The sequence below is a fragment of the Camelina sativa genome, chromosome 9, assembly GCF_030686135.1.
Source record: "Camelina sativa cultivar CO46 ecotype springtype chromosome 9, ASM3068613v1".
Lineage (NCBI taxonomy): Eukaryota > Viridiplantae > Streptophyta > Magnoliopsida > Brassicales > Brassicaceae > Camelina > Camelina sativa.
This window is the reverse complement of record NC_141888.1, coordinates 16,210,678-16,234,187: the sequence shown is the minus strand read 5'-3', so window position 1 is coordinate 16,234,187 and position 23,510 is coordinate 16,210,678. Positions and strand designations below refer to the sequence as shown.

At 32.3% G+C, this 23,510-nt stretch overlaps 2 protein-coding genes and 1 pseudogene across 4 annotated transcripts; all 3 read left to right on the top strand.

The window, feature by feature from the left end:
• Positions 1 to 238: 238 nt before the first annotated feature.
• Positions 239 to 5,470, top strand: LOC104710881 (serine/threonine-protein kinase Nek5). Of its 3 annotated transcripts, XM_010427537.3 has the most exons (15): positions 239 to 574; positions 671 to 772; positions 875 to 941; positions 1,051 to 1,116; positions 1,201 to 1,247; positions 1,383 to 1,428; positions 1,531 to 1,611; positions 1,706 to 1,748; positions 1,838 to 1,887; positions 2,279 to 2,360; positions 2,440 to 2,489; positions 2,711 to 2,784; positions 2,996 to 3,047; positions 3,149 to 3,784; positions 3,888 to 5,470. In XM_010427537.3, exons 2-15 carry the CDS (start codon positions 675 to 677, stop codon positions 5,388 to 5,390), a joined length of 2,895 nt encoding a protein of 964 aa, XP_010425839.2. In that variant the 5' UTR covers positions 239 to 574; positions 671 to 674; the 3' UTR covers positions 5,391 to 5,470. The 3 variants fall into 3 exon arrangements, with proteins under 3 accessions (XP_010425839.2, XP_087323533.1, XP_087323532.1); XM_087467407.1 differs by having other exon boundaries at positions 405 to 574; positions 1,383 to 1,611; XM_087467406.1 differs by having other exon boundaries at positions 529 to 772; positions 1,383 to 1,611.
• Positions 5,471 to 15,745: 10,275 nt separating this feature from the next.
• Positions 15,746 to 16,983, top strand: LOC104710882 (NDR1/HIN1-like protein 1). The gene is made up of 2 exons (XM_010427538.2): positions 15,746 to 16,336; positions 16,546 to 16,983. The coding sequence occupies exons 1-2, from the start codon at positions 16,034 to 16,036 to the stop codon at positions 16,861 to 16,863; spliced, it is 621 nt and encodes a 206-aa protein (XP_010425840.1). The 5' UTR covers positions 15,746 to 16,033; the 3' UTR covers positions 16,864 to 16,983.
• A 4,438-nt stretch (positions 16,984 to 21,421) lies between these two features.
• LOC104715219 (putative CCR4-associated factor 1 homolog 8 pseudogene) lies at positions 21,422 to 22,529 on the top strand (annotated as a pseudogene).
• Positions 22,530 to 23,510: the final 981 nt, after the last annotated feature.

Below are 23,510 nucleotides of genomic sequence, written 5' to 3'. Positions count from 1 at the left end.
TATAGAAATTTCTTTTACATCAGATTTTTTATATAAAAGGTCTCATAAATTTTATGTTAATTTAGGAAAAAAAAAAAGAAAAAGATGTCAAAATATGGTTATTTTTATTTTTAAATGAAAACCTACAATTATCAAGTCAATCTATTATTGATGTAATGAATAAATCTAATTAGTAAGAGAAAACACGTTGATTAATTTACTTTTAACTTACCAACTTATTGACAAAATAACTTAAATTGACTTAACTACTCTCCTAATCTCGTCTCGTCACGTCAAACCTACAACAACAAAAAAAAAAAAAAAAAAAAAAAAAACAAAAAATATATTTATTTAACTCTGAATCACATGTTTTTTTTTGGTTTTGGTTTGTTCCCTTGTAGATTCGTACTCTGCAAGTGAACTAAACACAGAAGACGAAAGAGACGAGACGACGAATCCAGAATCCAGAATCAGAGAGAAAGCTTCAGTACAATTTGGATCTGACTTTTTTTTTTTTTGATTTGGCGGCGGTTCAAGTTCAATGCTTAATAAACATCGAGCAGTTTCGAATCTCTGGGAAAAACGAAGCGTGTAGGTTAGGGGAAAACAACAAGTGCTTAAGATTACGTTAAAGAGAAGAGAAGAAAGTTCTTAAATCGCGATTCAAAGTTTCCGTTTGTTGGTTTGGTAGAGCGATGGAGTCACGAATGGATCAGTATGAGCTTATGGAACAGATCGGGAGAGGAGCGTTTGGTGCCGCCATTTTAGTTCATCATAAAGCTGAGAGAAAAAAGTAAATTTGAGATTTTCCTCCATTGTATCTAAAATTTTTATAACTCTTTTCTTTGAAGATAGATTTGATTTTTTTTTTTTTTTTGGTGTGTGTTTATTATAGGTATGTTTTGAAGAAGATCAGATTAGCTAGACAAACGGAGCGTTGCCGGAGATCTGCTCATCAAGAGGTGAAATTTGAATCGTCTTTTTCGAGATTTAGTTCTTGTTTTTTTTTTTTTTTTTTTTTTTTTTTTTTTTTTTTTGTGTTTTTGACAACATTGGTGAGTTTTCATGTAGATGGCTTTGATTGCAAGAGTTCAACATCCTTATATTGTGGAGTTTAAAGAAGCTTGGGTTGAGAAGGTAAGGTTTATAGTTGAATTTTTTTTTCTGGATTTTAAGGATATTTACTTATTTTTGACATGAGCTTTGATTTGGGAAATGCAGGGTTGCTATGTTTGTATTGTCACTGGATACTGTGAAGGAGGAGACATGTGAGTTTTACTTTCTCTAAAGATTTTCTAGTTAACTTGTCCTTTTTTTTCTCCTTTTTTTTTTTTTTTTTTTTTTTGTTGTTTAGTTCACACAAGTCAAAGAATATGTTTAAAATCAAATGGTTTCGGTTACAGGGCTGAGTTGATGAAAAAGTCAAATGGTGTTTATTTTCCTGAGGAGGTACTTTTTCACCTGGAAGTTTCTCTAATAAATATGATTTCGGTGATTGATTTGATTAGTAGTAGTCATGGTGATTTTGTTTTTTCTTCTTCTTTTTTGCAGAAACTCTGCAAGTGGTTTACTCAATTACTATTAGCTGTTGAGTATCTGCATTCTAACTATGTTCTTCATCGTGATCTTAAGGTAAAAAAACCTATGGCAATGGTTGTTGTTGTCTGAATCACTGTGTTATGCTTAATTTATGTATGGACTTATTTGTCAAGTCTGTTCTTGCCAGTGTTCCAACATTTTCCTTACAAAAGATCAAGACGTCCGCCTTGGTACGTTTTAGATTTATGATCCACCTAACTTGACCTGCAACAGAATGTAAGCGGATTTTAACATAATTATGTTCATGTGTTGTCTGCAGGGGACTTTGGCCTTGCCAAAACAATGAAGGCGGATGACCTAACTTCCTCGGTATGTTGTAAAAGTCTCTGTAATTTGTGTATGTAAAATATGGTCTAGGAGAACGAATTAGTCCTGGTAATGCGTAGCTTTCGGCGTTGTTAGCATACAGCTTGTATTTATGGCACATTAGAAATTGACCACATTGGATATGGGTTATGCGGTTATGCCAACAAACTTTGATGCATCAAGATATCTATTGCTTCATTTCAACCAAATGAATATTAGGAATTCTACATCAAAAGAGATAGCATGTTACTAAGGTTTACAACAGTAACGGGTTACTTCTCTCATTGCATAGCGCAAGAATATAATGGTTATTCTTAGGATTGTTCTCAAGCTTCTGAACTGATACATGGTGTGACAGCATTGATGTTTATGACTCATGGGATTTTATATGTAGGTTGTTGGAACTCCAAACTACATGTGCCCGGAACTGCTTGCTGATATCCCTTATGGTTTTAAATCAGATATCTGGTCGCTAGGTATATGCAACTCTATCCTCTGTAACGCTTAAGAATTTTGTTATTGCCATTGAAGCTAAGACTCTATGTTATTGAACAGGCTGTTGTATATATGAAATGGCTGCATATCGGCCTGCTTTCAAAGCTTTTGTAAGTATTTTTTAATTTCACTTAGATAGTCTAAATATTTCTTGTTTGTAACATTCCTACGAGAAGTTTCTGTCTTTTGAAGAGCAGAAAATTGTTAAGAGCTATAATATGGACTTGTGTGTATTACTGAAGTTTATGCGTCAAACAGATCTAGAAACCCCTGCATTTGATCTCTTCAAAGTACCTTATGGCATTTGCTTTTATGTGATATATGGTTTCAGGATATGGCAGGGCTTATAAGTAAGGTTAATCGTTCCTCAATAGGTCCATTGCCACCGTGCTATTCACCATCTTTGTAAGATTCTTTTTATTAATCTGAAGCCTAGTCTGTTCTTCTATATTTCTTGATTTGACACTTTGCCTTGTCCATTAATACCATCCCTAAGATATGAGCTTTTATAAATATGTAGTTGTACTCTGAAATATTTTATAACATGGCAGATATACAATAACATGTTATATAACATTTCTCTCCTTTTTTGTTTTGCTCTGTTTTGATATTGCAGAAAAGCACTCATCAAGGGGATGTTAAGGAAGAACCCCGAGTATCGGCCAAACGTATGAGTTTTTCTAGGACCAGAAACTGTCTGCTTGATGGCATTCATCCTCCAGAATGGAAATTAACTAATCATAACTTTTTTTCCTTCATTTCTGCTCAGGCCTCCGATATTTTGAAGCATCCTTATTTGCAGCCATATGTTGAGCAGTACCGTCCAACCCTTTCTGCAGCGTCTATAACTCCAGAAAAGCCTCTTAATTCTCGCGAGGGCCGGAGGAGTATGGCTGAAAGCCAGAACAGCAATAGTTCAAGTGAAAAGGATAACTTCTATGTGAGTGACAAAAATATCCGATATGTGGTTCCAAGTAATGGTAATAAAGTCACTGAGACAGATTCAGCTTCTATCGATGATGAAGACATCCTCCAGCAACCAGCTGAAAATGATAATGTCCAGAGTGTTTCAGCAACAAAACCAGATGGCCATGGGATTTTAAAGCCCGTACACAGTGACCAACGACCAGACATTATTCAACCAAGGCACCCAAAAACTATCAGAAACATCATGATGGTTTTGAAAGAAGAGAAAGCTAGAGAAAATGGTTCACCCATGAGATCTAACCGAGGGAGACCTTCCAGTGTACCAACTCAGAAGAATAATATTGAAACTCCATCAAAGATTCCAAAACTCAGTGACGTTGCTCATGGCTCCAAGACTAATGTAAATACGCCTATCCCACCTTCAAAGCTAGCTCCTGATTCGGCAAGGACTCCAGGATCAATACCGCCAAAGCATCATGTATATTCTCTCTCTCTCTCTCTCTCTCTCTCTCTATCTCGCTCTCTAGTTCCCAACTTTTGTTGATTTTCTAAGGATTTCGTTTGACAAATTCGTGTTGCAGATGCCAGTGATTGACTCTTCTCCAAAACTTAAGCCTAGAAGCGACAGAATTTCACCATCTCCTGCTGCTAAACACGAGGCCGAAGAGGCAATGTCAGTTAAGCGAAGGCAAAGAACACCTCCTACTTTACCAAGAAGAACGTCTTTGATAGCGCAGCCGTCAAGACAATTAGGAGCAGATATTCCAAATATGGCAGCTAAGGACACCATGAAGCAACATCCATCTGTTCCATCAGAATCTGAAACTAATTCTCATCAATTCCGTGTCCATGCTTCCCCTGTGAATACGCCGGAGCCAAAGAGAACCTCTGTTGGATCTTCCAAAGGAATGCAGAGTGAAAGCAGCAACTCAATATCGTCTTCGTTGTCCATGCAGGCGCTTGAGCTCTGTGATGATGCTTCGACCCCATATATCGACACGTCAGAACATACAACTTCTGATGACCATAGAAGATCCTGTCACAGTGAATACTCATCTTCATTTCCAGAAATATCCTCAGAGATGATGATCCGCAGAGAGGAACATAGTACCAGTATGCGGCTCACTGAAATTCCGGACACTGTTTCCGATGTTCAAAACACTATTGCCTATCGTCATCATTCAGAAGAAAGCTCGGCCACTCTGCAGAAAGATGATAGACCTGCAACAATGCAGAGCTACGAGCCTAATGCATCACAACGACACCACGGTGATGACAAATTCACAGTCAAAGAATTCATCTCCTCTGTTCCTGCTGCTGCACCAATTCCTTTGCATGCAGGACCATCCCACCAAGTGAATTCCCACTCAGATAACAAAACAAGCTCCCACCAAGTGCAAGCGAGTTCCCACTCGGATAACAAAACAGGCCTTGTGTCTCAGAACTCAGCTCTTGAGCAGAACAACAATCCTTCCCATCTTCATCCAGTTGTTGATGATTTCATACATGTTATCCGACACAGCAGCTTCCGTGTAGGGAGCGACCAGCCAGTCATGGAAAGTGTTGAAGTCGGTGTACAGACCGTCGACATGGGGAAACTCATAAACGTTGTGAGAGATGAAATGGAGGTGAGAAAAGTAGCAACTCCCTCGGAATCACCCACCACTAGATCCATCATCTCAGAGCCTGAATCAAGAACTGAGACCCGCCCTGAAGTACCAGATCCCATCACCAACTACTCAGAAACAAAGAGCTTTAACTCCTGCTCTGATTCTTCACCAGCTGAGACAAGACCCAACTCATTCATGCCTGATGAGGAAACAACTCCGGCTCCAGCTGTGAAAGAGACATTGGACATCAAGTCGTTCAGACAGAGAGCAGAGGCGCTTGAAGGTCTATTGGAACTATCTGCGGATTTGCTGGAACAGAGCAGGCTCGAAGAGCTAGCCATTGTGTTGCAGCCGTTCGGGAAGAACAAAGTTTCACCTAGAGAAACCGCTATTTGGTTGGCAAAGAGTCTGAAAGGAATGATGATCGATGACATCAATAATAATAACAGTGGCAGCTCCAGAAATGTATCATGAAGGTAAAGTAACATACAAGCATTTTCAACCAAACTCTCTTCTTTGTTACTTGTTTTCTATAAAGTTCATATTTTCATAAAGTAACAATTCACTCAGTAAAAAGAATCACAAACAACAACAACAAAAAAAAAAAATTGTTCAATGAACACATCCATTTTCGAAATTTTGAAAGTACAGCCATCGTCATCGATGTTAAGTGTTTCCAATATTGTATATAGAGACTCTGGGATTCTTGGTTGATTATTTGTTCCTCTTCATCTTTCTGTTTATAATTGACTCATTGACTGTTGCAACATTTTCATCTAAATCAACGATATGGATATAGCTGAATCATGTCATGACACTCCATTTGGTTCTTTTAGTGAATCTGGCATTGGTCTCCTCACGACAAACAAGTTACCCGGTGATTTGCTAAACTAATTTTCAGATAAGATACTAGAATCAACTACGCAACACCTTGCCTAAGCTCAACTCTGTTAATACTATCTTGGTGGGAGATCTTGTACACCCGATGAACCAATATCATTCCCGTATTTTTTCTTTTTTTACCGTTCACTCTGAGAACATCATAGACTTCTATTGCATTCTCTAGTGTTGGTTAAATTCAGGAAACTTAGTTTTACACGCTAATTTAATCCAACACTAGAGAATGGACATGTGAGTTGAGCTTTAAATTTATGAAACCTTAAATAATCTACAAGTGCATGGAACACCGAGGAATACTTAAAGATCGATCGACAAAGATATAAGATTGAACACATCCTACTATATTAATTGAGAAGTACAAATATGAAACTAACCTTATAATGTATTACATTCAATTGCCATTAGACTAAATTAATTAAGCTTAATTAACTAATTTAAATAAAAAATAAAAAATACTCACATATCAAATATTAAAAAATCTAAAAAAAATTAAAAAAATATTTTCTCTCTCTAATAAATTATGAACGAAATTACTAATTTTTTTTTTTTTAAATATATAAACCAATCAGAATTTTAAAAACTAAGATTTTATATCCAAGTATACAATACAATTATTTTTAATAACTAAATTCGAAGATTTTGTTAAGATTTCAAATTCTCCTATCATTTTTATTTTATTTTATTTACAAATTGTTTAGAAGTTTCATATAATACTTATAATTAATAAAATGCATATTTTTCTGCATATGTTGTGATTTGAATTTTTTAAAAAAAAGATATATTACTCAATGTATGAAAATGTGTGTTTTAATTTCCACATTGGCGGGTTGGTAAAACTAAATTTATATAGATGATAAATTAATAATTTTTATTTACTCACAATTATAATATTAAAATTACTATTTTATATTTCACAAAATATGATGCAAGTACAACAAATAAACAATATAAAACTGTAATAATACGTCAAAAATTAAATACTATAATATTCTAAAATAATTAGTATTCAAATAGACTAATAGATTTACATAACAATTAGTATCTCAAACAAAATAATTTTTTTAAAAATAATAATTTTTATTATTATATTATAATTTTTTTAAAAATGTTGACCCGTGCTTTAAGCACGGGATATATCCTAGTACAAATTTAAAACTGGAACAAATGATAACATTAAAAAATACTAGCAGCGTAGAGTGGGTTCCCGCCTAGTATAAATGAAACTTCAATTCAGGTTACTTTTTCTTTAGCTTAGAACAAATAAATATAATTCCATTTCAAGAAGAACTAAAACAAGAGTGTAATACTATAAACTGTAAGGAATAGAGAGACTAACTAGTTTCAGAGATTTGCTCATTTTCGACTAAAAACAAAGAAAGTAAAACCATAAAAAGTTGAGTTAAACATCGATCCACAAAGAATTAAATATTAATATTATAATTATTATTATATACATATATTATAATAAATAATTTCCGTGTTTGCAAATAAGAATTCATAAATATTATAATTATAACTATAATAAATATTGTAATTATAATATTAATAAAGAATTAAATATTAATATTAATATTATAATAATATTATTATATACATATATATATTACTAATAAATATTATAATTATTTTAATTATAATATTAATAAAGAATTATTATTATTAATAAAAAATATTAATAATTATTATAATTATTATAATATAATTATAATATATATATACATATATATAATAATAAATATTATAATTATAATATTACTAAAGAAATAAATATTAATATTAATATTATAATAATATTATTATAAACATATATTTCCGTGTTTGCAAATAAGAAAGAATTAAATATTAATATTATATAAATATTAAATATTTATATAATTAACATAACATAATAACTTTGCAAATAAGAAAGAATTAAATATTAATATTATAATTTTGGACAAAATATATTTTCAAGAATTAAATATTTAAGTATTAATATCATAATTTTGGAACAATATAATGTGATGGTTATTAAATTCTTTACTAAATTCAAGCTATACAAATATTATAATATTATATTAATTATTTGTTGACAAAAAAATCATAATATTTGTTTCACAGTTTTTGTACTAAAATATTTTAAAGATATAAAACAATATGATATTTTATTTTTCTTTAAGTAGTAATCATTAACACAGTTTATTGCATATTAATTCTTTAAAATGTAACTCCCATGATGTTTGAAATTTTTTTAAAACAAATCTTTCATCATATGAATACAATTTAATGTATTAACTGCATTACAATTTGTGTTTTACGAAAAAAAAGAATAAAACACAGAAAAAACCTATGTTATATTTATTCTTTGAAATGTAACCATAACTCTCATGATGTTGGCCCCAAAAAAAACTGAAAAACTTCTCATCCTACTACAAATTTATCTATAAATAGCTAGACAAAATCTTCATCAAACATCATATTCTACTTCTCTCATAATTTTCAACATTTTGTAATATTTAACTTTTTTCTTTATATAACATTTGTAGGTTTTGAAATACATAAGTTGAGTCAAAATTTTGGAGCATATATAGAAGTAAACATGTGAAATGTGGTTATTAATTAGATTGATTTAGATGAAGAAGGTTTTAGGCACATAATGCATTCTCACTTGTAAATGTTGGTAAATGTTGTTTCAAATGCCTATTTTGTATATCAATATTATGATTTGTTTTTCTTTTGATCCATTTGATAAATTTTTAATATAAAAGTTTTAGTTTTAGATCATAATTCATAAATCCTAACAGATTTTATATCTTAGTCACAATATTTATGCTACTTATTACCCATGCTATATTTTATACAAGTGTGTTTGTATGTATTACCCATGAAAATGAGTTTAAATAAATATTAATTGTTTCGAATACTATTACTTTAAATTTGTTCCTTAACGTTACAACTGTGTTTGTATGTATTTATTAACTTTATTTCCGATAACTATTTCCATGGTCCTTTATTTTATTTATAGGTTATGACTTCGGATGAGAAAGGTTTTGCGATTGTTTAGGGTTTAGGGTCGGGGAATATTTGGACGTCTAACTGATATATATCTCATTATATGGATTTCCAAAGTCATGTGATTCTTCCAAATTCAGTTTTTATTTTCTTCCATGATTGATTGTTGATGATGTGATTATAGTTCTTACCCGCAAGCGGAGCAAGGCAATGGGTAAGCTAATAGTTCTTACCCTAAGCTAATCCCAATTGTATTAGTTATCTAATTAATGAAATTAATTAAACAGAGAATGAAGGAAGAGCATGAGTTTTGACTCAAGAAGAGGTTATTCGAGAAATTGAAGCTACTGTCTCGTCCTTCTTGGAGGTGTCTGGTTTTAGAAGATATTAATGTTTTATAGATTATGTTAAAAGCGGACAAACTAACACATAATGTACATGCACAGCCGCATTTTATTTTATACGTAATCAGTGTTCTTTTTCCCAACGTAAAAAATGTTTGTACGTCTTGATTGTGCATCAAAACATGAAGAACTCTATATATTATGGGATACAGACTAAATATTTTAAAGTAACATTTCATATTAACAAAAAAATTCAGTTTAATGCTTAACTAATCAATAGTAATTCATTTTAAGTATCTGAAAATACTTATTCGGAAAAAAATAAATAACAAACATAAAAATAATTTATCAAAACACAAAATATAAAATTTTAAATATTTTCTTAAATTTTAATATGTTAAAATTATTATAAAGTTATTTCGCGCATCGCGCGAGTCTACTTCTAGTATATATATATATAAATAAGTCTCTAGATAGTTATAGTGGCACATTTTTGTAGGGTGATCCACAAAAATCTGTACGTAAATAATTTTGTTTGACTAGATAAAAAAATATAAAAACAAAATCGGTCTTTACTAATGAAAAAAATCTAAAAATCTGTTCTTAACTTTTATAATGAATTATTTGGTAGCTATTTTCTTTATAAATAACAATGAATTAATGACCTTTTTCTGTTTTTTTTTTTGGTTTTGAAATAAGTAGTTATTTTTTAGTAAATTCAAAAAAAATATCGAAGTTTTGAATTATTTGAATATTTTTTATAGTTGGACATATTTGGATACTAAAATTTTGAGTTTTAGGAATTCTGAGTAATCCAAACTCGAACCCGAAATGCCCGATCCGAACCTGAAATCTATAAATACTTAAATATTCAAAGTACCTGATCTAAACCTCGAACGAATATTCAAACGCCCACCCATTTCACAATTTTGTAAATTTAAAATTATTTTAAAAATGCTAAAGTATGTTCCATATTATAAACTTGTAGTTAAAATGGTTAAAAAAAACATTACGTTGGGGCGAATATTCTTCTAATCAAGAATTATTATTCAGAATTCGATCTCATTTGCTGTAAATTCTTATGGGCAATCAAATAAAATTGAAATAATAGTGGAAGAATTCAATTTTTGATCCAGTAAATCTTTTTTGTTTTGTTAAAGGGTTTATCCAAAAAATCTTAATCTTAGAATCAATATTTAACCATTTAACACCATATATAAATTGGTTTAAAGAAATTTCTTGCCAATATGTAGGTAGTTAACCTAGTTAGAACTCAGTTACAAACTAAATTGACGTTTAAAGATCACCAAATAAATAGATTTACATTTAGTTTATTTTTCTCGTCTCACCCACCACATTATCTCTTTACGAAGTCTTGTTCATATCCCTCATAAAGGTAATGAAGTTATAGTCAAGCTATCACTTAATTTGACACTACCAAAGATTTAATGACTAGTAAATTTGAAAGTTACGTTGCAAATTCTTTACTAAAGTTCTTTAAAATATATATATTTTTTAAATCCCTTACTAAAGTTGATGCCTTGCTGATTGGGTCATTTTTTTTTTCAGCGATAGTAATTTGGGACAATTGCATTTTTAGTACCTTTATTTGCATTTAAAGAGAACGTAGACCTTATATTCGTTTTTCAAGAAACATAACCACTAAGGATGCTGAAATTACAGTTGACCCCCTCACGACCAAACAAAAAACAGAAGCCAAAATGACAGATTTAACCCGATGAAGTCTGCAATAGATATCTTTAAGCTTGATTTCAAACTGACGTCAAAAGGGAGACTTCAAAGTAAGTCTCCTTTTTAATTATAGGTTAAATATTAATTTTAAAAATTATAAAAAATAATTTGATTAACCGTTTGATGAAATAATAACCACATAGACTTCCTGCATTGTAATAAAATAATTTTACATATAAACTAGTAAAATTAAGGGAGGTAAAGCTGATTAGGTTAAAATTATTTGATTTAGGGTTTCCTTAAGTAGACTTCTCTGTAGACTATTGGTGGTTGACTTTTCTATGCCATCAACTATTAATAATTAGTCCTGGGCGTTCGGTCAGAATCGAGAGAACCGAACCGATTAAACCGAGATGTTCGGTTTTCGACAGCATCTATGAGAGGATCAACAAACCGATCGGCGAAATTAATTTGGTAATTCGATTCCCAGTTCGGTTTGGCGAGACACATAACCAATCGGTTTTAATTAACCGAGTTATATATACCTAATTTTCACTAACCCTAACCCTAATAATTTTCATTTCTTTCTCTTCCAACTTCTGCCTCTCTCTCTCTGGCGGCGATAAGCGATTCTGAAACTGAAAAAATCTGTCACTCATCAAATCATCTTCGTAATCACCTTTCTTCTTCATCTTCGCCATCTACAGCTCTTCTCTCTATCATACATGGTGTAGAGATCGACCTTTTAGCTGTCCAAACCCTAATCTCGAGTTTTAGACTGGTAATGGCTTTGTTGAGGTGTTTGGACGGGTCTGCGCTTCTCCTACGGCGGGTCTCTTGCTCAGATCTGGTTCCCGATGGTGCACCGTCGGTTTAATCTCAGATCTGCTTTTCGCCGGTGGTCTCGTCTCCTCGTTGTTCGTGTCATGGCGGAGCTCGAAGGTTGGTTAAGGTGGCGCATTCCGGGGCTGATTCTCTGCGGTTTGCCGTCGTGGTCTTTTTGATGTCGTGTCTCAATTTTGGGTCACGGCTCCTAGTGTGGGTCGCTGGTGGTGCAGTCTGAATCGGAGCGAGTGGCGGCTTGGTTCTTCTCCGGTGTGGCAATGGACTTTGTGTTCATTCCGGTAAGATCTCTCCTCGGCTTGTGGTCCTCCGGTGCTTTAAGCATTGGTTGGATCTTTTGGTTGTTGTCGTGGTGTTCTTTGTTGTGTTGTGTGGAAGGCTAGTTGTGAAGCTTAGAGCATCATTATCGTTTGTTGCAGTGTGTTGATTATTGAGTTGTTTGGTGTTTTGTTTCATAAACCCCATCGTCTGAGGTTTGATTTATAACACCATTTATTTCCTTGGTCTACAGAACAAGCATAGTGGGAGGGAGGTCTTTGAGATTGGTCTGATGTTAATGTTATAACTGAAGAGACGATTGTGGTTTCATTAGAACCTATCATAGTGATTGTGATATTTCCATTTATTTGTAAGTTGAAATAAATAATTTGATGATGTTTCTTGTTGCAGCCATGGAGCTTGCTCTCCCATTGGAGAAGCTACTAGGTGGGGAGTTATTACATAGTAGTATATCTTTTAAAGATTAAGTGGCTTTGTTACAAGTGAGAGAGACTGAGAGCTTTGGCCTGCAATTTTATGACATTTTGATTTTTAAAAATGGTCAATAGTTAGTTTGATGCATCTAGTTAATTAGGTTTAGACTTTTTAGTCTTGTCTTCATCATTTATATGATTTAACAAATCCTTTCTTTGTCAAAGTTGTGTGTGGGTTTGTTTTTTATGTGACATTTTCAGCTGGGAAACATAGGAGGGCATTTGAATGTTGCAGCTGAAACAAAGCTCCCAAGAGAAGTAGGCTACCCATCACGACTCATGTCTTAGACGTCTCACCTGATGCTCCATGGTTCAAACTTGCAGGTTCTGAAACTGACATAGCAACGGTTGTCAAGAATTTTTAATGAAGCTGAAGCTAGTGAAGGAGGATATGAGAAAAATGTTCTCTCTCTTGAACTGGTTTTCATCAACTTGCTTCTCCGGTAGCTGTAGAGTTTTGGTGGTGAAGATGGGAAGGAAAAAGCAAGAAACCTCAATCTTCTTATTTTAAGGTCCACACACGATACACATTTTATTGTAAAAGTTTCGTCTTTGAGAACTAACTGAGAATTCCAGAGAATTTTAATGGAATTTTCTTAATTTGGTTCCCTTTATGTTGCATTATTGGTGGTGTTATGGATGAATTTGGTTAATTTGGTTCCCTTTATGTATGAATTTTGAAATTCTCAAATTGGAGTTTATGGATATGGTGAATGTTCATTGAATTCTGAAATTCTCAAATTGCTACGAGACCGATGATTACATTGCACAAAGCAAGAATTGGATAATGGATTCATCATTGCTTAATCGATAGTTTGTGTTCACGGAGTTATGTATAAATAATCTGCTCATTTTAATACAACAAAAACAAACCGTCTCTCATGTATCTAAACTGAGTGATCAAGACAATATACCTTTTATCACATTTTGCCAAAATTGAAACATCATTACACTTTACTTCTTCAACAGATCATATCACATTGAGCATTTAAAATCCTAAGAGGATCCATTCAGGAACTTGTCGACTCTATGATTAGTTGAAGCTGAGAGAAACTTCATGCAAATAGGAGGTTTAACTCCAGCTATAGCAAGCACTGAACTTGGCAAAGTTCTCCACGCACATGTCAATCGCAAAGTTCCCCACGCACATGTCAATCGCAAAGTTAGAGATAGAATTGTTGTAGAAAAAGTTTAACTTAAATATCAATAGAAAAAGAAAATGAATATAAATTTTTTATAAAAGATAAAAAAAATTCAATTAAAGACTTTTTCAATTATACAGACTTCACACAGAACTCCAACACGTTGACTTCAAAAATAAGTCTAAGTTAATGACCTAACTGCCTAAGAAAACCAAAAACTTGATTCCTCCATATGTATAATATATAATCATGTCAAAAACATATAGAAGCAAGTACATAACATATATCAAAGAATACAACAAAAAAATCTTAAAAATTATTCACCAATTTGCAATAATTTGGTTTTCAAATAATGCTGACTTCATGTTCACATCAACGAGTAGACATAAAAAAGACTATACGAGGATAACTTCAAATGAAGTCTATTTCTTGGGGTCTATTTTTGCAATTACAATTTTACAAAGCAGACTGCGAATGAAGTCTACCATAACCGGTTGACTTCTTTTGTGGTCTTCCTTTGTTAATTTTTTGGTTAGTTTTGCAATTAAATAGATAAAACAAGGTAGACTTCAATGGAAAGTTCAACCGGTTAACTTCAAATATAGTCGACTATGGGTATTTTTGCAATTGACCAACCCATTGACTTTACAGTAGACTTCTGTCTACTAAGTAGACTTTAACTATCCGTCAACCAGAAAAAGTAAACTTCGTCGTGGTTAGTTTTGCAATTGACCAAGTTTGACTTTCGCCAAGTAGACTTCGTATGAAGTCTACATTAATGACGACTTCGTTTGCAGTCTGCCGTGGTCACTTTTGCAATTGACCAACAATTGCATTTTTTAAATAGTAGACTTCTTTTGCAGTCAACTAATTATTTTAATATATTTTTAATATATTAATATTACGGTCAATGCTTAAATAGTTTGGTCAATTGCAAAAATAGTCACTATGGAAGTCTACTCGTTTATTATCGTAAGAAGACTTCGTCCGGCAGTCATAACTAAAAAGTCAAGAATTTGGTCAATTGCAAAAATACACCTTAGTAGACTGCAAATGAAGTATCTGACGGAAAGATTATAATGCAGTCTGAACCATATTTTTTTGTTTTCAAATGAAATTAAGGAGACTGAAATTGCAGTCTACGGGCTCGAAACTCGATAAATTTTTAATTGCAAAATTGACCACAGAGTAGACTTTACATGATATTATGACGGTTAGACTAACAAATGAAGTCTACTTTCGCAAAAAAATCAAGGAAAATCATGAAATCTACCGGAAAATAACCTTATCGGTGGTTGTTTCGCAATGTCAAGCACCGAGGACGTCGTCTTTAGTCACCACATAAGAAACCCAGCACCAATTTAATCACTATCCAAGAATCATGACATATAACAAGATAAATGCACTTGCAAATTTTCTTAGATTAAAATGGAGAGGAGATGGAAGAAAATGAAGTTCTCATAGCATTGGGTGTTATTTAAGCTCACAAATTTGGGTTGTTGAAGCATTAAGAGCTTCAAATTTGGTTGTTCATGGTGGTTGTAAAATTGATGGCGGTGGCACAACTGTAAATAAAAGAAGAAGATGAGGATATGGATGTAATAAACATTTTCGCAAGAAATTCAAATAAATCAGAAATAATGGCATTTATGTGAATACATAGAATGGCAGAGGATTTAGTAGGGAGAAAGTGGCAAATGTTGGAGAGAGAAAAAGAGGGGTCCAATTTTGCAATTGACTCAAATAAGGTGTCTAATTTTGCAAACGTCCCTAGTAATTTAGCTTTGTTAATGGACATATCGCAATTTGTACGATATTAGAATTTTCATTTCAATGTGTTTTGATGTTATTGAGACTTTATTTTTTACTATGTAAGAAAAAGAATTGTATTTAGATTCACTAGCAAAATATATTCACATTTATATATACAAATGTGACAATGTCGTAACGACGCTGCGGAAAGAAGATTCTGCACCCACCTCCAACGTGCTTTACAGTGATTGTCTCTGGTTGAAGCTTTTTCATCTACAAATTATATCTGTTATAAACTTCTTAGAAAGTTTTTTTTTTAACATTGCAAAATTTTCATAGGAATAAAAACATGTTCCTTAATTTTGCATTAAAGGTAAAGCTAAAAGACCTACAAACTAAAGTACAAGAATATTGGTTTTCTTGAAATAATAATATGATCGTTGACAAAAAAAAAAAACATATTACGCTTTCTTTTTCTTTTTTTTATTATTATTATTATTATTATTACGCTTTCTTATTTGCAATAAGAATTGTTTTTCTTTTTTTCTTTCTTGATTTAATATACATTAATTTATCATATCGCATAAAGACTTATATATGTCTCATCACCATTGAACTCCATAGTAACTCTCTCTCTCTCTGGCTCTCAACGCAACGCACTAATCCCTCGTCGCGGCTAAACGCTAAACGCAACCGCCAAGATGACGGAGAAGGAATGTGAGCATCACCATGATGAAGATGAGAAGATGCGGAAACGCATAGGAGCGGTGGTGCTTGGCTTTCTCGCAGCTGTTCTTTTTGTTGTTTTCTTGGTGTGGGCGATACTTCACCCGCACGGGCCGCGATTTGTTCTTCAAGACGCAACAATCTACGCGTTCAACATTTCTCAGCCAAACTATCTCACTTCCAACATTCAGGTCACTCTCTCTTCTCGAAATCCGAATGACAAGATCGGAATCTTCTATGACCGCCTTGACATTTACGCTTCTTACCGCAACCAACAGGTATTCTAGATTTTACTAGCGTTTCGCGATTCAGCACTTACTAGAAAGTGTTATAAAGAATGTACCGACGAATAATATAGTTTTTTATGTTATACAAAGTATATAATATCAAATACAAATGGACCGACGAAATCATGGTAGTAGTCTCGTAGACCAATCTCAGCGCGCGTTTTTCCTTTTTAAGCAATTAATTTTTTTCTTGTTATAAGGTGACGTTGGCGACTTTATTACCGGCGACTTATCAAGGCCACCTTGATGTGACGGTATGGTCGCCATTTCTATACGGAACAACCGTGCCGGTAGCACCATACCTTTCGCCAGCGTTAAGCCAAGATCTAACGGCGGGGATGGTGCTTCTGAATATCAAGATCGACGGTTGGGTTAGATGGAAAGTGGGAACGTGGATCTCCGGTAGGTACCGCCTCCACGTCAATTGTCCGGCTTACATTACAGTCGCGGGACAGTTTTCTGGTGAGGGTCCGGGCGTAAAGTATCAGCTTGTCCAGCGATGTGCTGTTGACGTTTAAGCAAAGGGATCATCATTATTCTTTAGAGAGACTACTTTAATTTGTTGTGCTTTTAGTGTTTAGTTTAATTAAATTCTTCGAAATGTTATTATCCATAAAAAAAAATATTGTTTTGTGATATTTAAGTTTTAACAAAATAATTAGTAGGCCCACACAAGTCTTCGGAAAACTTACATGCTAAATCCAACAATTGTGCAAGTATTAAGTAAACAATTGGATCTTTAAAAAAATATTCTCCATCGTCTAATTATCAAAATCAACAATAAATTGATTAACATTTCTAGCATTGTTTGTGTATATTTCTTGAAGAGGTGACTTTTGCATAATTTTTGGATCATGTTTCTTGGGGACATGACAAGATCATATATATTCACTTGGTACTAAGTAAGCAGCTTTGGGTCAACTAAATTTCTAACCTAAAAGACTTTTGTCTTCTCTTTTTCAGTTGCGTGTGAACTTCCCAAGTAAATCTACTTTCAAAAATCTCTGTTCTGAAATTGATTAAACCTTGGATTATTTTTAATCGATCACCGGTCTTTATGAACTTTTGTGCTTGATTATTGAACAAACAAACGAGGGAAGAGAGACTTGTACAAGTATATATTACTGTATTGAAACTTGTAATTCGTGGAACATCTCTTTTTATCATCACTTTAGTACATTAGTTAGGTTTTATGGTTTATAATAAAAGTATGTAAATCGATTCAAGAGCTTTATGCACATATTGATGACTTAATACACGGGAGTGGTGAAAAAATCGTGGTCATGTGACATTTGCACACCTTCTAGTGCAATACGCATGACATTTTTTTTACTTTCGTTGTTTTTTTTTCTTTTTTTTTCTGAAATCTAAATTTCATTTAAATAAGAGAAAAATTACATTGGCAAAAGCTAAGTTCGTTCTGGAACGGATAAGAAAAAGTGCTTTTATTTTTTCTTTTGTTCGAAAAAAACTTTAACAAAGATTAATTTTAGAGATGCTTAAAGGGAAAAAGAAAATGATTTCAGATTCGCCCCAACTCAACTCATACTACTTGCCACGTTTTGTTGTTACTTTAGTGACGTTGCAATTAAGTCATGCACTATTGAAGCCTTCGTTTGATTTTGTCTTACCAAACTAAAGACACAATTCATCTTTCTTTTTTTTTTTTTTTTTTTCATGTAAAGTTTTAATTAAATTGGCTCTATTCTTCTATCTGTGTAGCGTCTAAGCTGGCAGGAAACTCTCTAGTCAATACAGAGTCTTCTCTATTCAATTATGCTCTTCTTTAATTTCTTTTTTCCAATTAATTTACAATGAATTTAACTATCTTTAGTTCTGATTTATCAAGATTAAGAAATTAGTGGTTGTTTGAGCACTCAAAACAAGCATGTCTTGGTTTTTTTTCCCTCCTAATCTAATCTTCTCACATATTTTTTATTGATAAATAATCTTTTATCGAGATATGGATAACATCATCAATATTGTAGAAATGACGAAAAAATTCTAAAATATATAGTTGTCAATATCTTATTTTATGAGTATTTATATTTATATCTAATGATATGAATATATTTAATCATTAATTTAAACATAAGTCGTTAATTAGGATAAAAAGTGTGTATATTTTCGAGTGCTTTTTTGTCCAAAATTTTGTTTCAAGTATTTTTTCAGAAAAGGAATATTGACATATTTCTATGGTTTTTATGCTTGTAGGCAAAATATTTTATAAATCAATTGAACTGAAAAAAATTCAGATGTCGAAGAAATTGTTAATACTTGCAATTGATATTTACAAAAATTAATCACTAGCATACAAATATAAATTACGTAAATATAAAATGTTTCGATTTTAGGATAAATGAGAACCTCAATTTTATAGGCTAAATTCTACCGTAATAACATTACACATACATTTGCATATATAGTATCAATTTTTGATGTTCATCTAAAAATAGATTTCATTGTAAAGACCCTTCATCTTAACTAATATTAAAAAGGAGAAAATAAAAGGTTTAAGTTTGGGTTTTTTCCTCCGTTAACATGTAGAGTCTTATTACACTAAGATAGCTAGTGATAAAATATGTTGAAAATAGGTTTAATTCTGGTTTAGTTATAGAAAATAATAATCTGAGTTTGTAGAATTGTTTATTATGATTTTGAGTTGTAAGTTTTATGTCACTCATAGTGATGACATATATATACATTGAAAATTGTTCAATCTACTTTTATATATTTTAATAATCAAAACAAATAAATAAATAAAGATGTCCAAAATGAAAAATTCCATAAAAGAACAGATAATCTCCATTGGCAAAAAAAAAAAGAAGTTTCGAATATTTAATCTGGTTTTGTAAAAAGGAATTAGTAAGATCTGAAAAGTGCATGTAATTATCAGAAAATTTTGTAAAAGGCAATAATAAATCTCCAAACTAGAAAAAAAAAAAGATTTTTTTTTTTCAAAAATCTGAACATAAAGCAAATCCTAGACTCTTGACTTTTGAGGATGAGGAGTGAGGACATAAAGAAACTTGAGTCCCACGACTCCACTACACTATTTTCTCTTTTCTCAGCTTTTACTCTCTGACTCTGTTTCTCTCTAGCTAAAACTAAATAAAATAAATAAATTAATCGAAAACCTGATGACTTTTTCTGAGCAAAAATGCAAGACTTTCAAAGTGAGGACATATATTGAGAAAATTGTTTCCCAAAATACCATAATGAAAAAATAATATGCCCAAAATACCATAATGGAAAAGAAATTCTCTGATTGTAACTAACGAAAATAAAAAAGTTTCGAACGTCCCTATCTGTTTTTATATAAGAGAATTGGTATTCATGTAATTATCAAAAAAAAAATCCAGCAATATAAAAGGAAATAATAAATCAACAAAATTGAAAAAGAAAATTTCCTTTTTCCAAAATCCAAATTTCAAAAAAACAATTTCAAGGAAAAACCTATATATTGGTATTCCAATGACTTGTTTACATTTTTCTGTCATATATTTTTGTTTTTTCTCCCACGCTCGTACCAAAAAAAAAAAACAGAGATGAGTTCGATACAAAATTCCATCACCGCTCCCACCAACTTAAAACTAATGAGGCCATGACTCCATTACCCTTTATACTCCATATGATCATTCTAACTGGTTACATTTTTTTTTGTATCATTAAAAATTGCAATTAATTATCTCATTGCAAAATATGGACTGAGCATATTTTATGAATGGTTTGGATACTCACCAGTTTTATTCAGTATACGAAATATGTTTGGTCTCAGTTCAATTTGGCTACTTTTACGGTTTTACCTAAAACAAACCTATCCAAAAACTAAACAAAGAAAAAACTAATTGAATTCAAATTCCATCTAAAAACTATATTATTAAGCAATAAACTTTTTATTGATGGTCTTATCCACAACACACACATTTCATCCAACTCACTTACATAGAGGTTTCTGAGTTTATCAAATGATGCATATATTCGTTATCCATCGTGAAGCTTAATTTATATGTTACATTTTATTGAAACTAATTGAATTTTAAGTAATCTATGCATATTGATTTTAGATTTTATTTGGTATTTTTTAAAATTACGGATTTAAATATCACTTATTTCACCTTGCAGTACATTTTAAATTTATATTACATCATAAAAAATCATATTTTAATTATATATCAATCCTAATAGATAAAAGATACAATTTTCATATAAAAATAATATGTGAAATTTTTATCAAATATATATATTATTTATTATTAAATATTTATAAACTATAATTAATCACTAACATACATATATCAAATATGTAAAAAAAAAAACTGATTGTAGGATAAATGACAACCTAAATTTTATAGATAAAATAAACATATTTACATAACTAAATTCTACGATACTAAATAGTAATCTAAGTTTGTAGCATTGTTTTTATTATGTTGAGTTTTATGTCTTGTGACACTCAAAGTGATGACATATATATTGAGAAAATGGTTTAATTGACTTTTATATATTTTAATAACCAAAACAAAAATAAATAAAGATGTCCAAAATTCTATAATGGAAAATAAATTCTCTAATGAAAAGAAATTATGAATGTAACATAAGATGTGTTTTTATTTTATAGAGGGGACTAATTAATCTTAGCTGATTCCTTTTAGGTTTTGGAAAATTTTGTTGGATAAAAAAAGGGAAATTTTACAGCTATTTAAATTAGGAGATTTTGTTATCTTTTTAAAGTAGATTACAAATATAGGTTGTATGAGTTAGAGAGCAAGAAATTGAATTTGTTTATTCAACGGACATGAATTTGATTTTGAGCGTGGTCATATTTTTGATCATAACTATTAAACCTACTTCCATTCAATTAGTATGGTTTTGTAAAGAGAAATTGGTATCATAAGTATATGTAATTATCAGAAAGAAAAAAAATTCAAACGGTCATATAAAGGGGAATAATAAAATCAACAATATTGGAAAAAGGAAATTTTCCTTTATTCCAAAAATACTACAAACTATATATATTGTTTTTCTCTCAGATAATAGTATTTTTCTCTATGCTCGTAAAAAAAAAAACAAAAGATGAGTACGATGAAAAATTGCCGTGAGATTTGGAGTTGGAACCGTAACGAAGAGATGAGTTCGATCAAAGATTGTGTAAGAAAATACCGTTTTATCGCGTTTGATACAGAGTATCAGGTAGTTTAAGGGATATACACCACAACACGCTTCGGATGATCAACGTTACACCGACATGAGGTTCAGCGTAGACAGGACGAAACTGATCCAATTAGGTCTAACTCTGTTCGACTGTAACGGAAGAGTCGGTGGAACTTGGGAGATCAACTTCTGTGATTTCGGAGATGCTGAAGACGCGAGAAACGACAAGTCCATCGAGTTCCTAAAACGCAACGGTCTAGATCTGAAGAAGATTAGGGCACAAGGAATTGAAATCGACGGTTTCTTCAATGATCTCTCTTGGATTCTGAAGAGGACGAGGAACATCACCTGGGTGACGTTTCACGGGTCGTATGATATCGCGTATATGTTGAAGTGTTTCACCAGAGGAGAGTCTTTACCCGTGACTGCTGCGATGTTTGCGAAAGCCGTAGCTAGAACCCTCGGCTCTGTTTTTGATCTGAAAGCTATCGCGGGTAGATACGAAGGGCTTGGTTGCCGTTTAGGTTTAGAGCATCTAGCAGATGCGTTGGGACTTGACCGTGTTGGTACTGCTCACCACGCCGGTTCAGATAGCGAATTAACCGCTAGGGTTTTCGTTAAGATGACTAACATCTTCCACGATGTGCAAGAGGCTGAAGGCTTTGTTTATGGACTCGGCTGTAGAATCATCTCTGATCGTCTAAAGCACAGACAAGAACAGATCCACCTTGCAGTGATGACCAGATGCTACGGTCCACCTCCACCACCACCGCCGTATCCGCTACTAAATCCGATCTTTGTTCCTGGGTTTCCTCCTTTTGGTGATTTTGGCTATGGGCCTAGCTTATGTATGTATTAAATCTCAAGGAAAACACTGCTTAATTAGTCCTTACGTACCCTTAGCTTTGATGTGTTTAGTGTTAGACAACAACACATCTCTCTTCCTGTTAGTATTGTCTCAATGTATCTGTTTGTATTCGATTTAATTTTGATGAAAAGTTGAGTTTTTTTTCTATTGTTCCAATGTATATTTTTGTACCAGATTTTGATGAAAATATGAGTTTTTCTTTATTGTTTAGTTCCACACTTTTGTCTTTCTTTCTTGACAAAGTTTCTCAAAACCAGTGTCTGTTTTCCCTAGTAATCAAGTCTCTTTGAGAGCTAAAATTTTTATAATTATCTCAAGACATGTTTTGTGTAAGATGGTAGTGAAGCATAAAACAAGACTAGAAGTTTCTCTGCAACTGGATCACTCACTCAGGGTATATATGGTTTCTCTGCAATTGAGATTATGTGCTTACTGGACCACTTAAATTGAGTATTAGCTGCCATACTTAGAGCAAGATCACCATCCACGTCATTACATCAATTACTTTGTCTTCTCACCTGAAACCGGATTAATTTGATCATTGTAAAGGCAAAAAAAATACGTAGTTAGTGAAGTGTCATGTGGGCAAGTACTCATAGCCAACACAAACAGTCCTTCTCAGCATTAACATCAGTTTTATTCTCTCTCTCTCTCTCTCTCTCTCTCTCTCTCACTTTCATGTAACTGTAAGACGAAGGTTAGACAAACAAATCAACCCATTTTATCTGATTTGGCAGACGAATCACAGAAACTGACAAAAGAAGCTTACAATTAATTACCATCATAGTCTCATACATACATAGATATATTTTATGTTCTTTTAAAGTTGATTAGGAGTAACTAAGGATTAAGAAATAAAAAAAAATGTTTGCCTAAAACCATGGCCTCTCTGTAACTCTGTTCAGACCATAAGCATGTTACAGTGATTGATGTACCAGTTATTTCTCTGCAAAACATGATTCCCTTGCTAGCTTCTAGGATTTACTCATGTGCACTGAGATCAAAATCCTCTGAATCACTTGAATCAAATATTGCAGAAACTGAACCTTCTTTGCTTCACAACCTGAAACCCTTTTGATTCAACCTTGCAGTCAATCTCATCAGCTCGTTAAGAACCACTTAAACCTTACAACAACCTGTTTC

Excerpts from the sequence above, each read along its gene's own strand:
- LOC104710881 (XM_087467407.1), top strand. The coding sequence starts at position 675 with ATGGAGTCACGAATGGATCAGTATGAGCTTATGGAACAGATCGGGAGA. Across the intron at positions 942-1,050 it reads GGAGATCTGCTCATCAAGAG|ATGGCTTTGATTGCAAGAGT; the intron begins GTGAAATTTGAA and ends GTTTTCATGTAG. Across the intron at positions 2,785-2,995 it reads CCGTGCTATTCACCATCTTT|AAAAGCACTCATCAAGGGGA; the intron begins GTAAGATTCTTT and ends TTGATATTGCAG.
- LOC104710882 (XM_010427538.2), top strand. The coding sequence starts at position 16,034 with ATGACGGAGAAGGAATGTGAGCATCACCATGATGAAGATGAGAAGATG. Across the intron at positions 16,337-16,545 it reads CTTCTTACCGCAACCAACAG|GTGACGTTGGCGACTTTATT; the intron begins GTATTCTAGATT and ends TCTTGTTATAAG.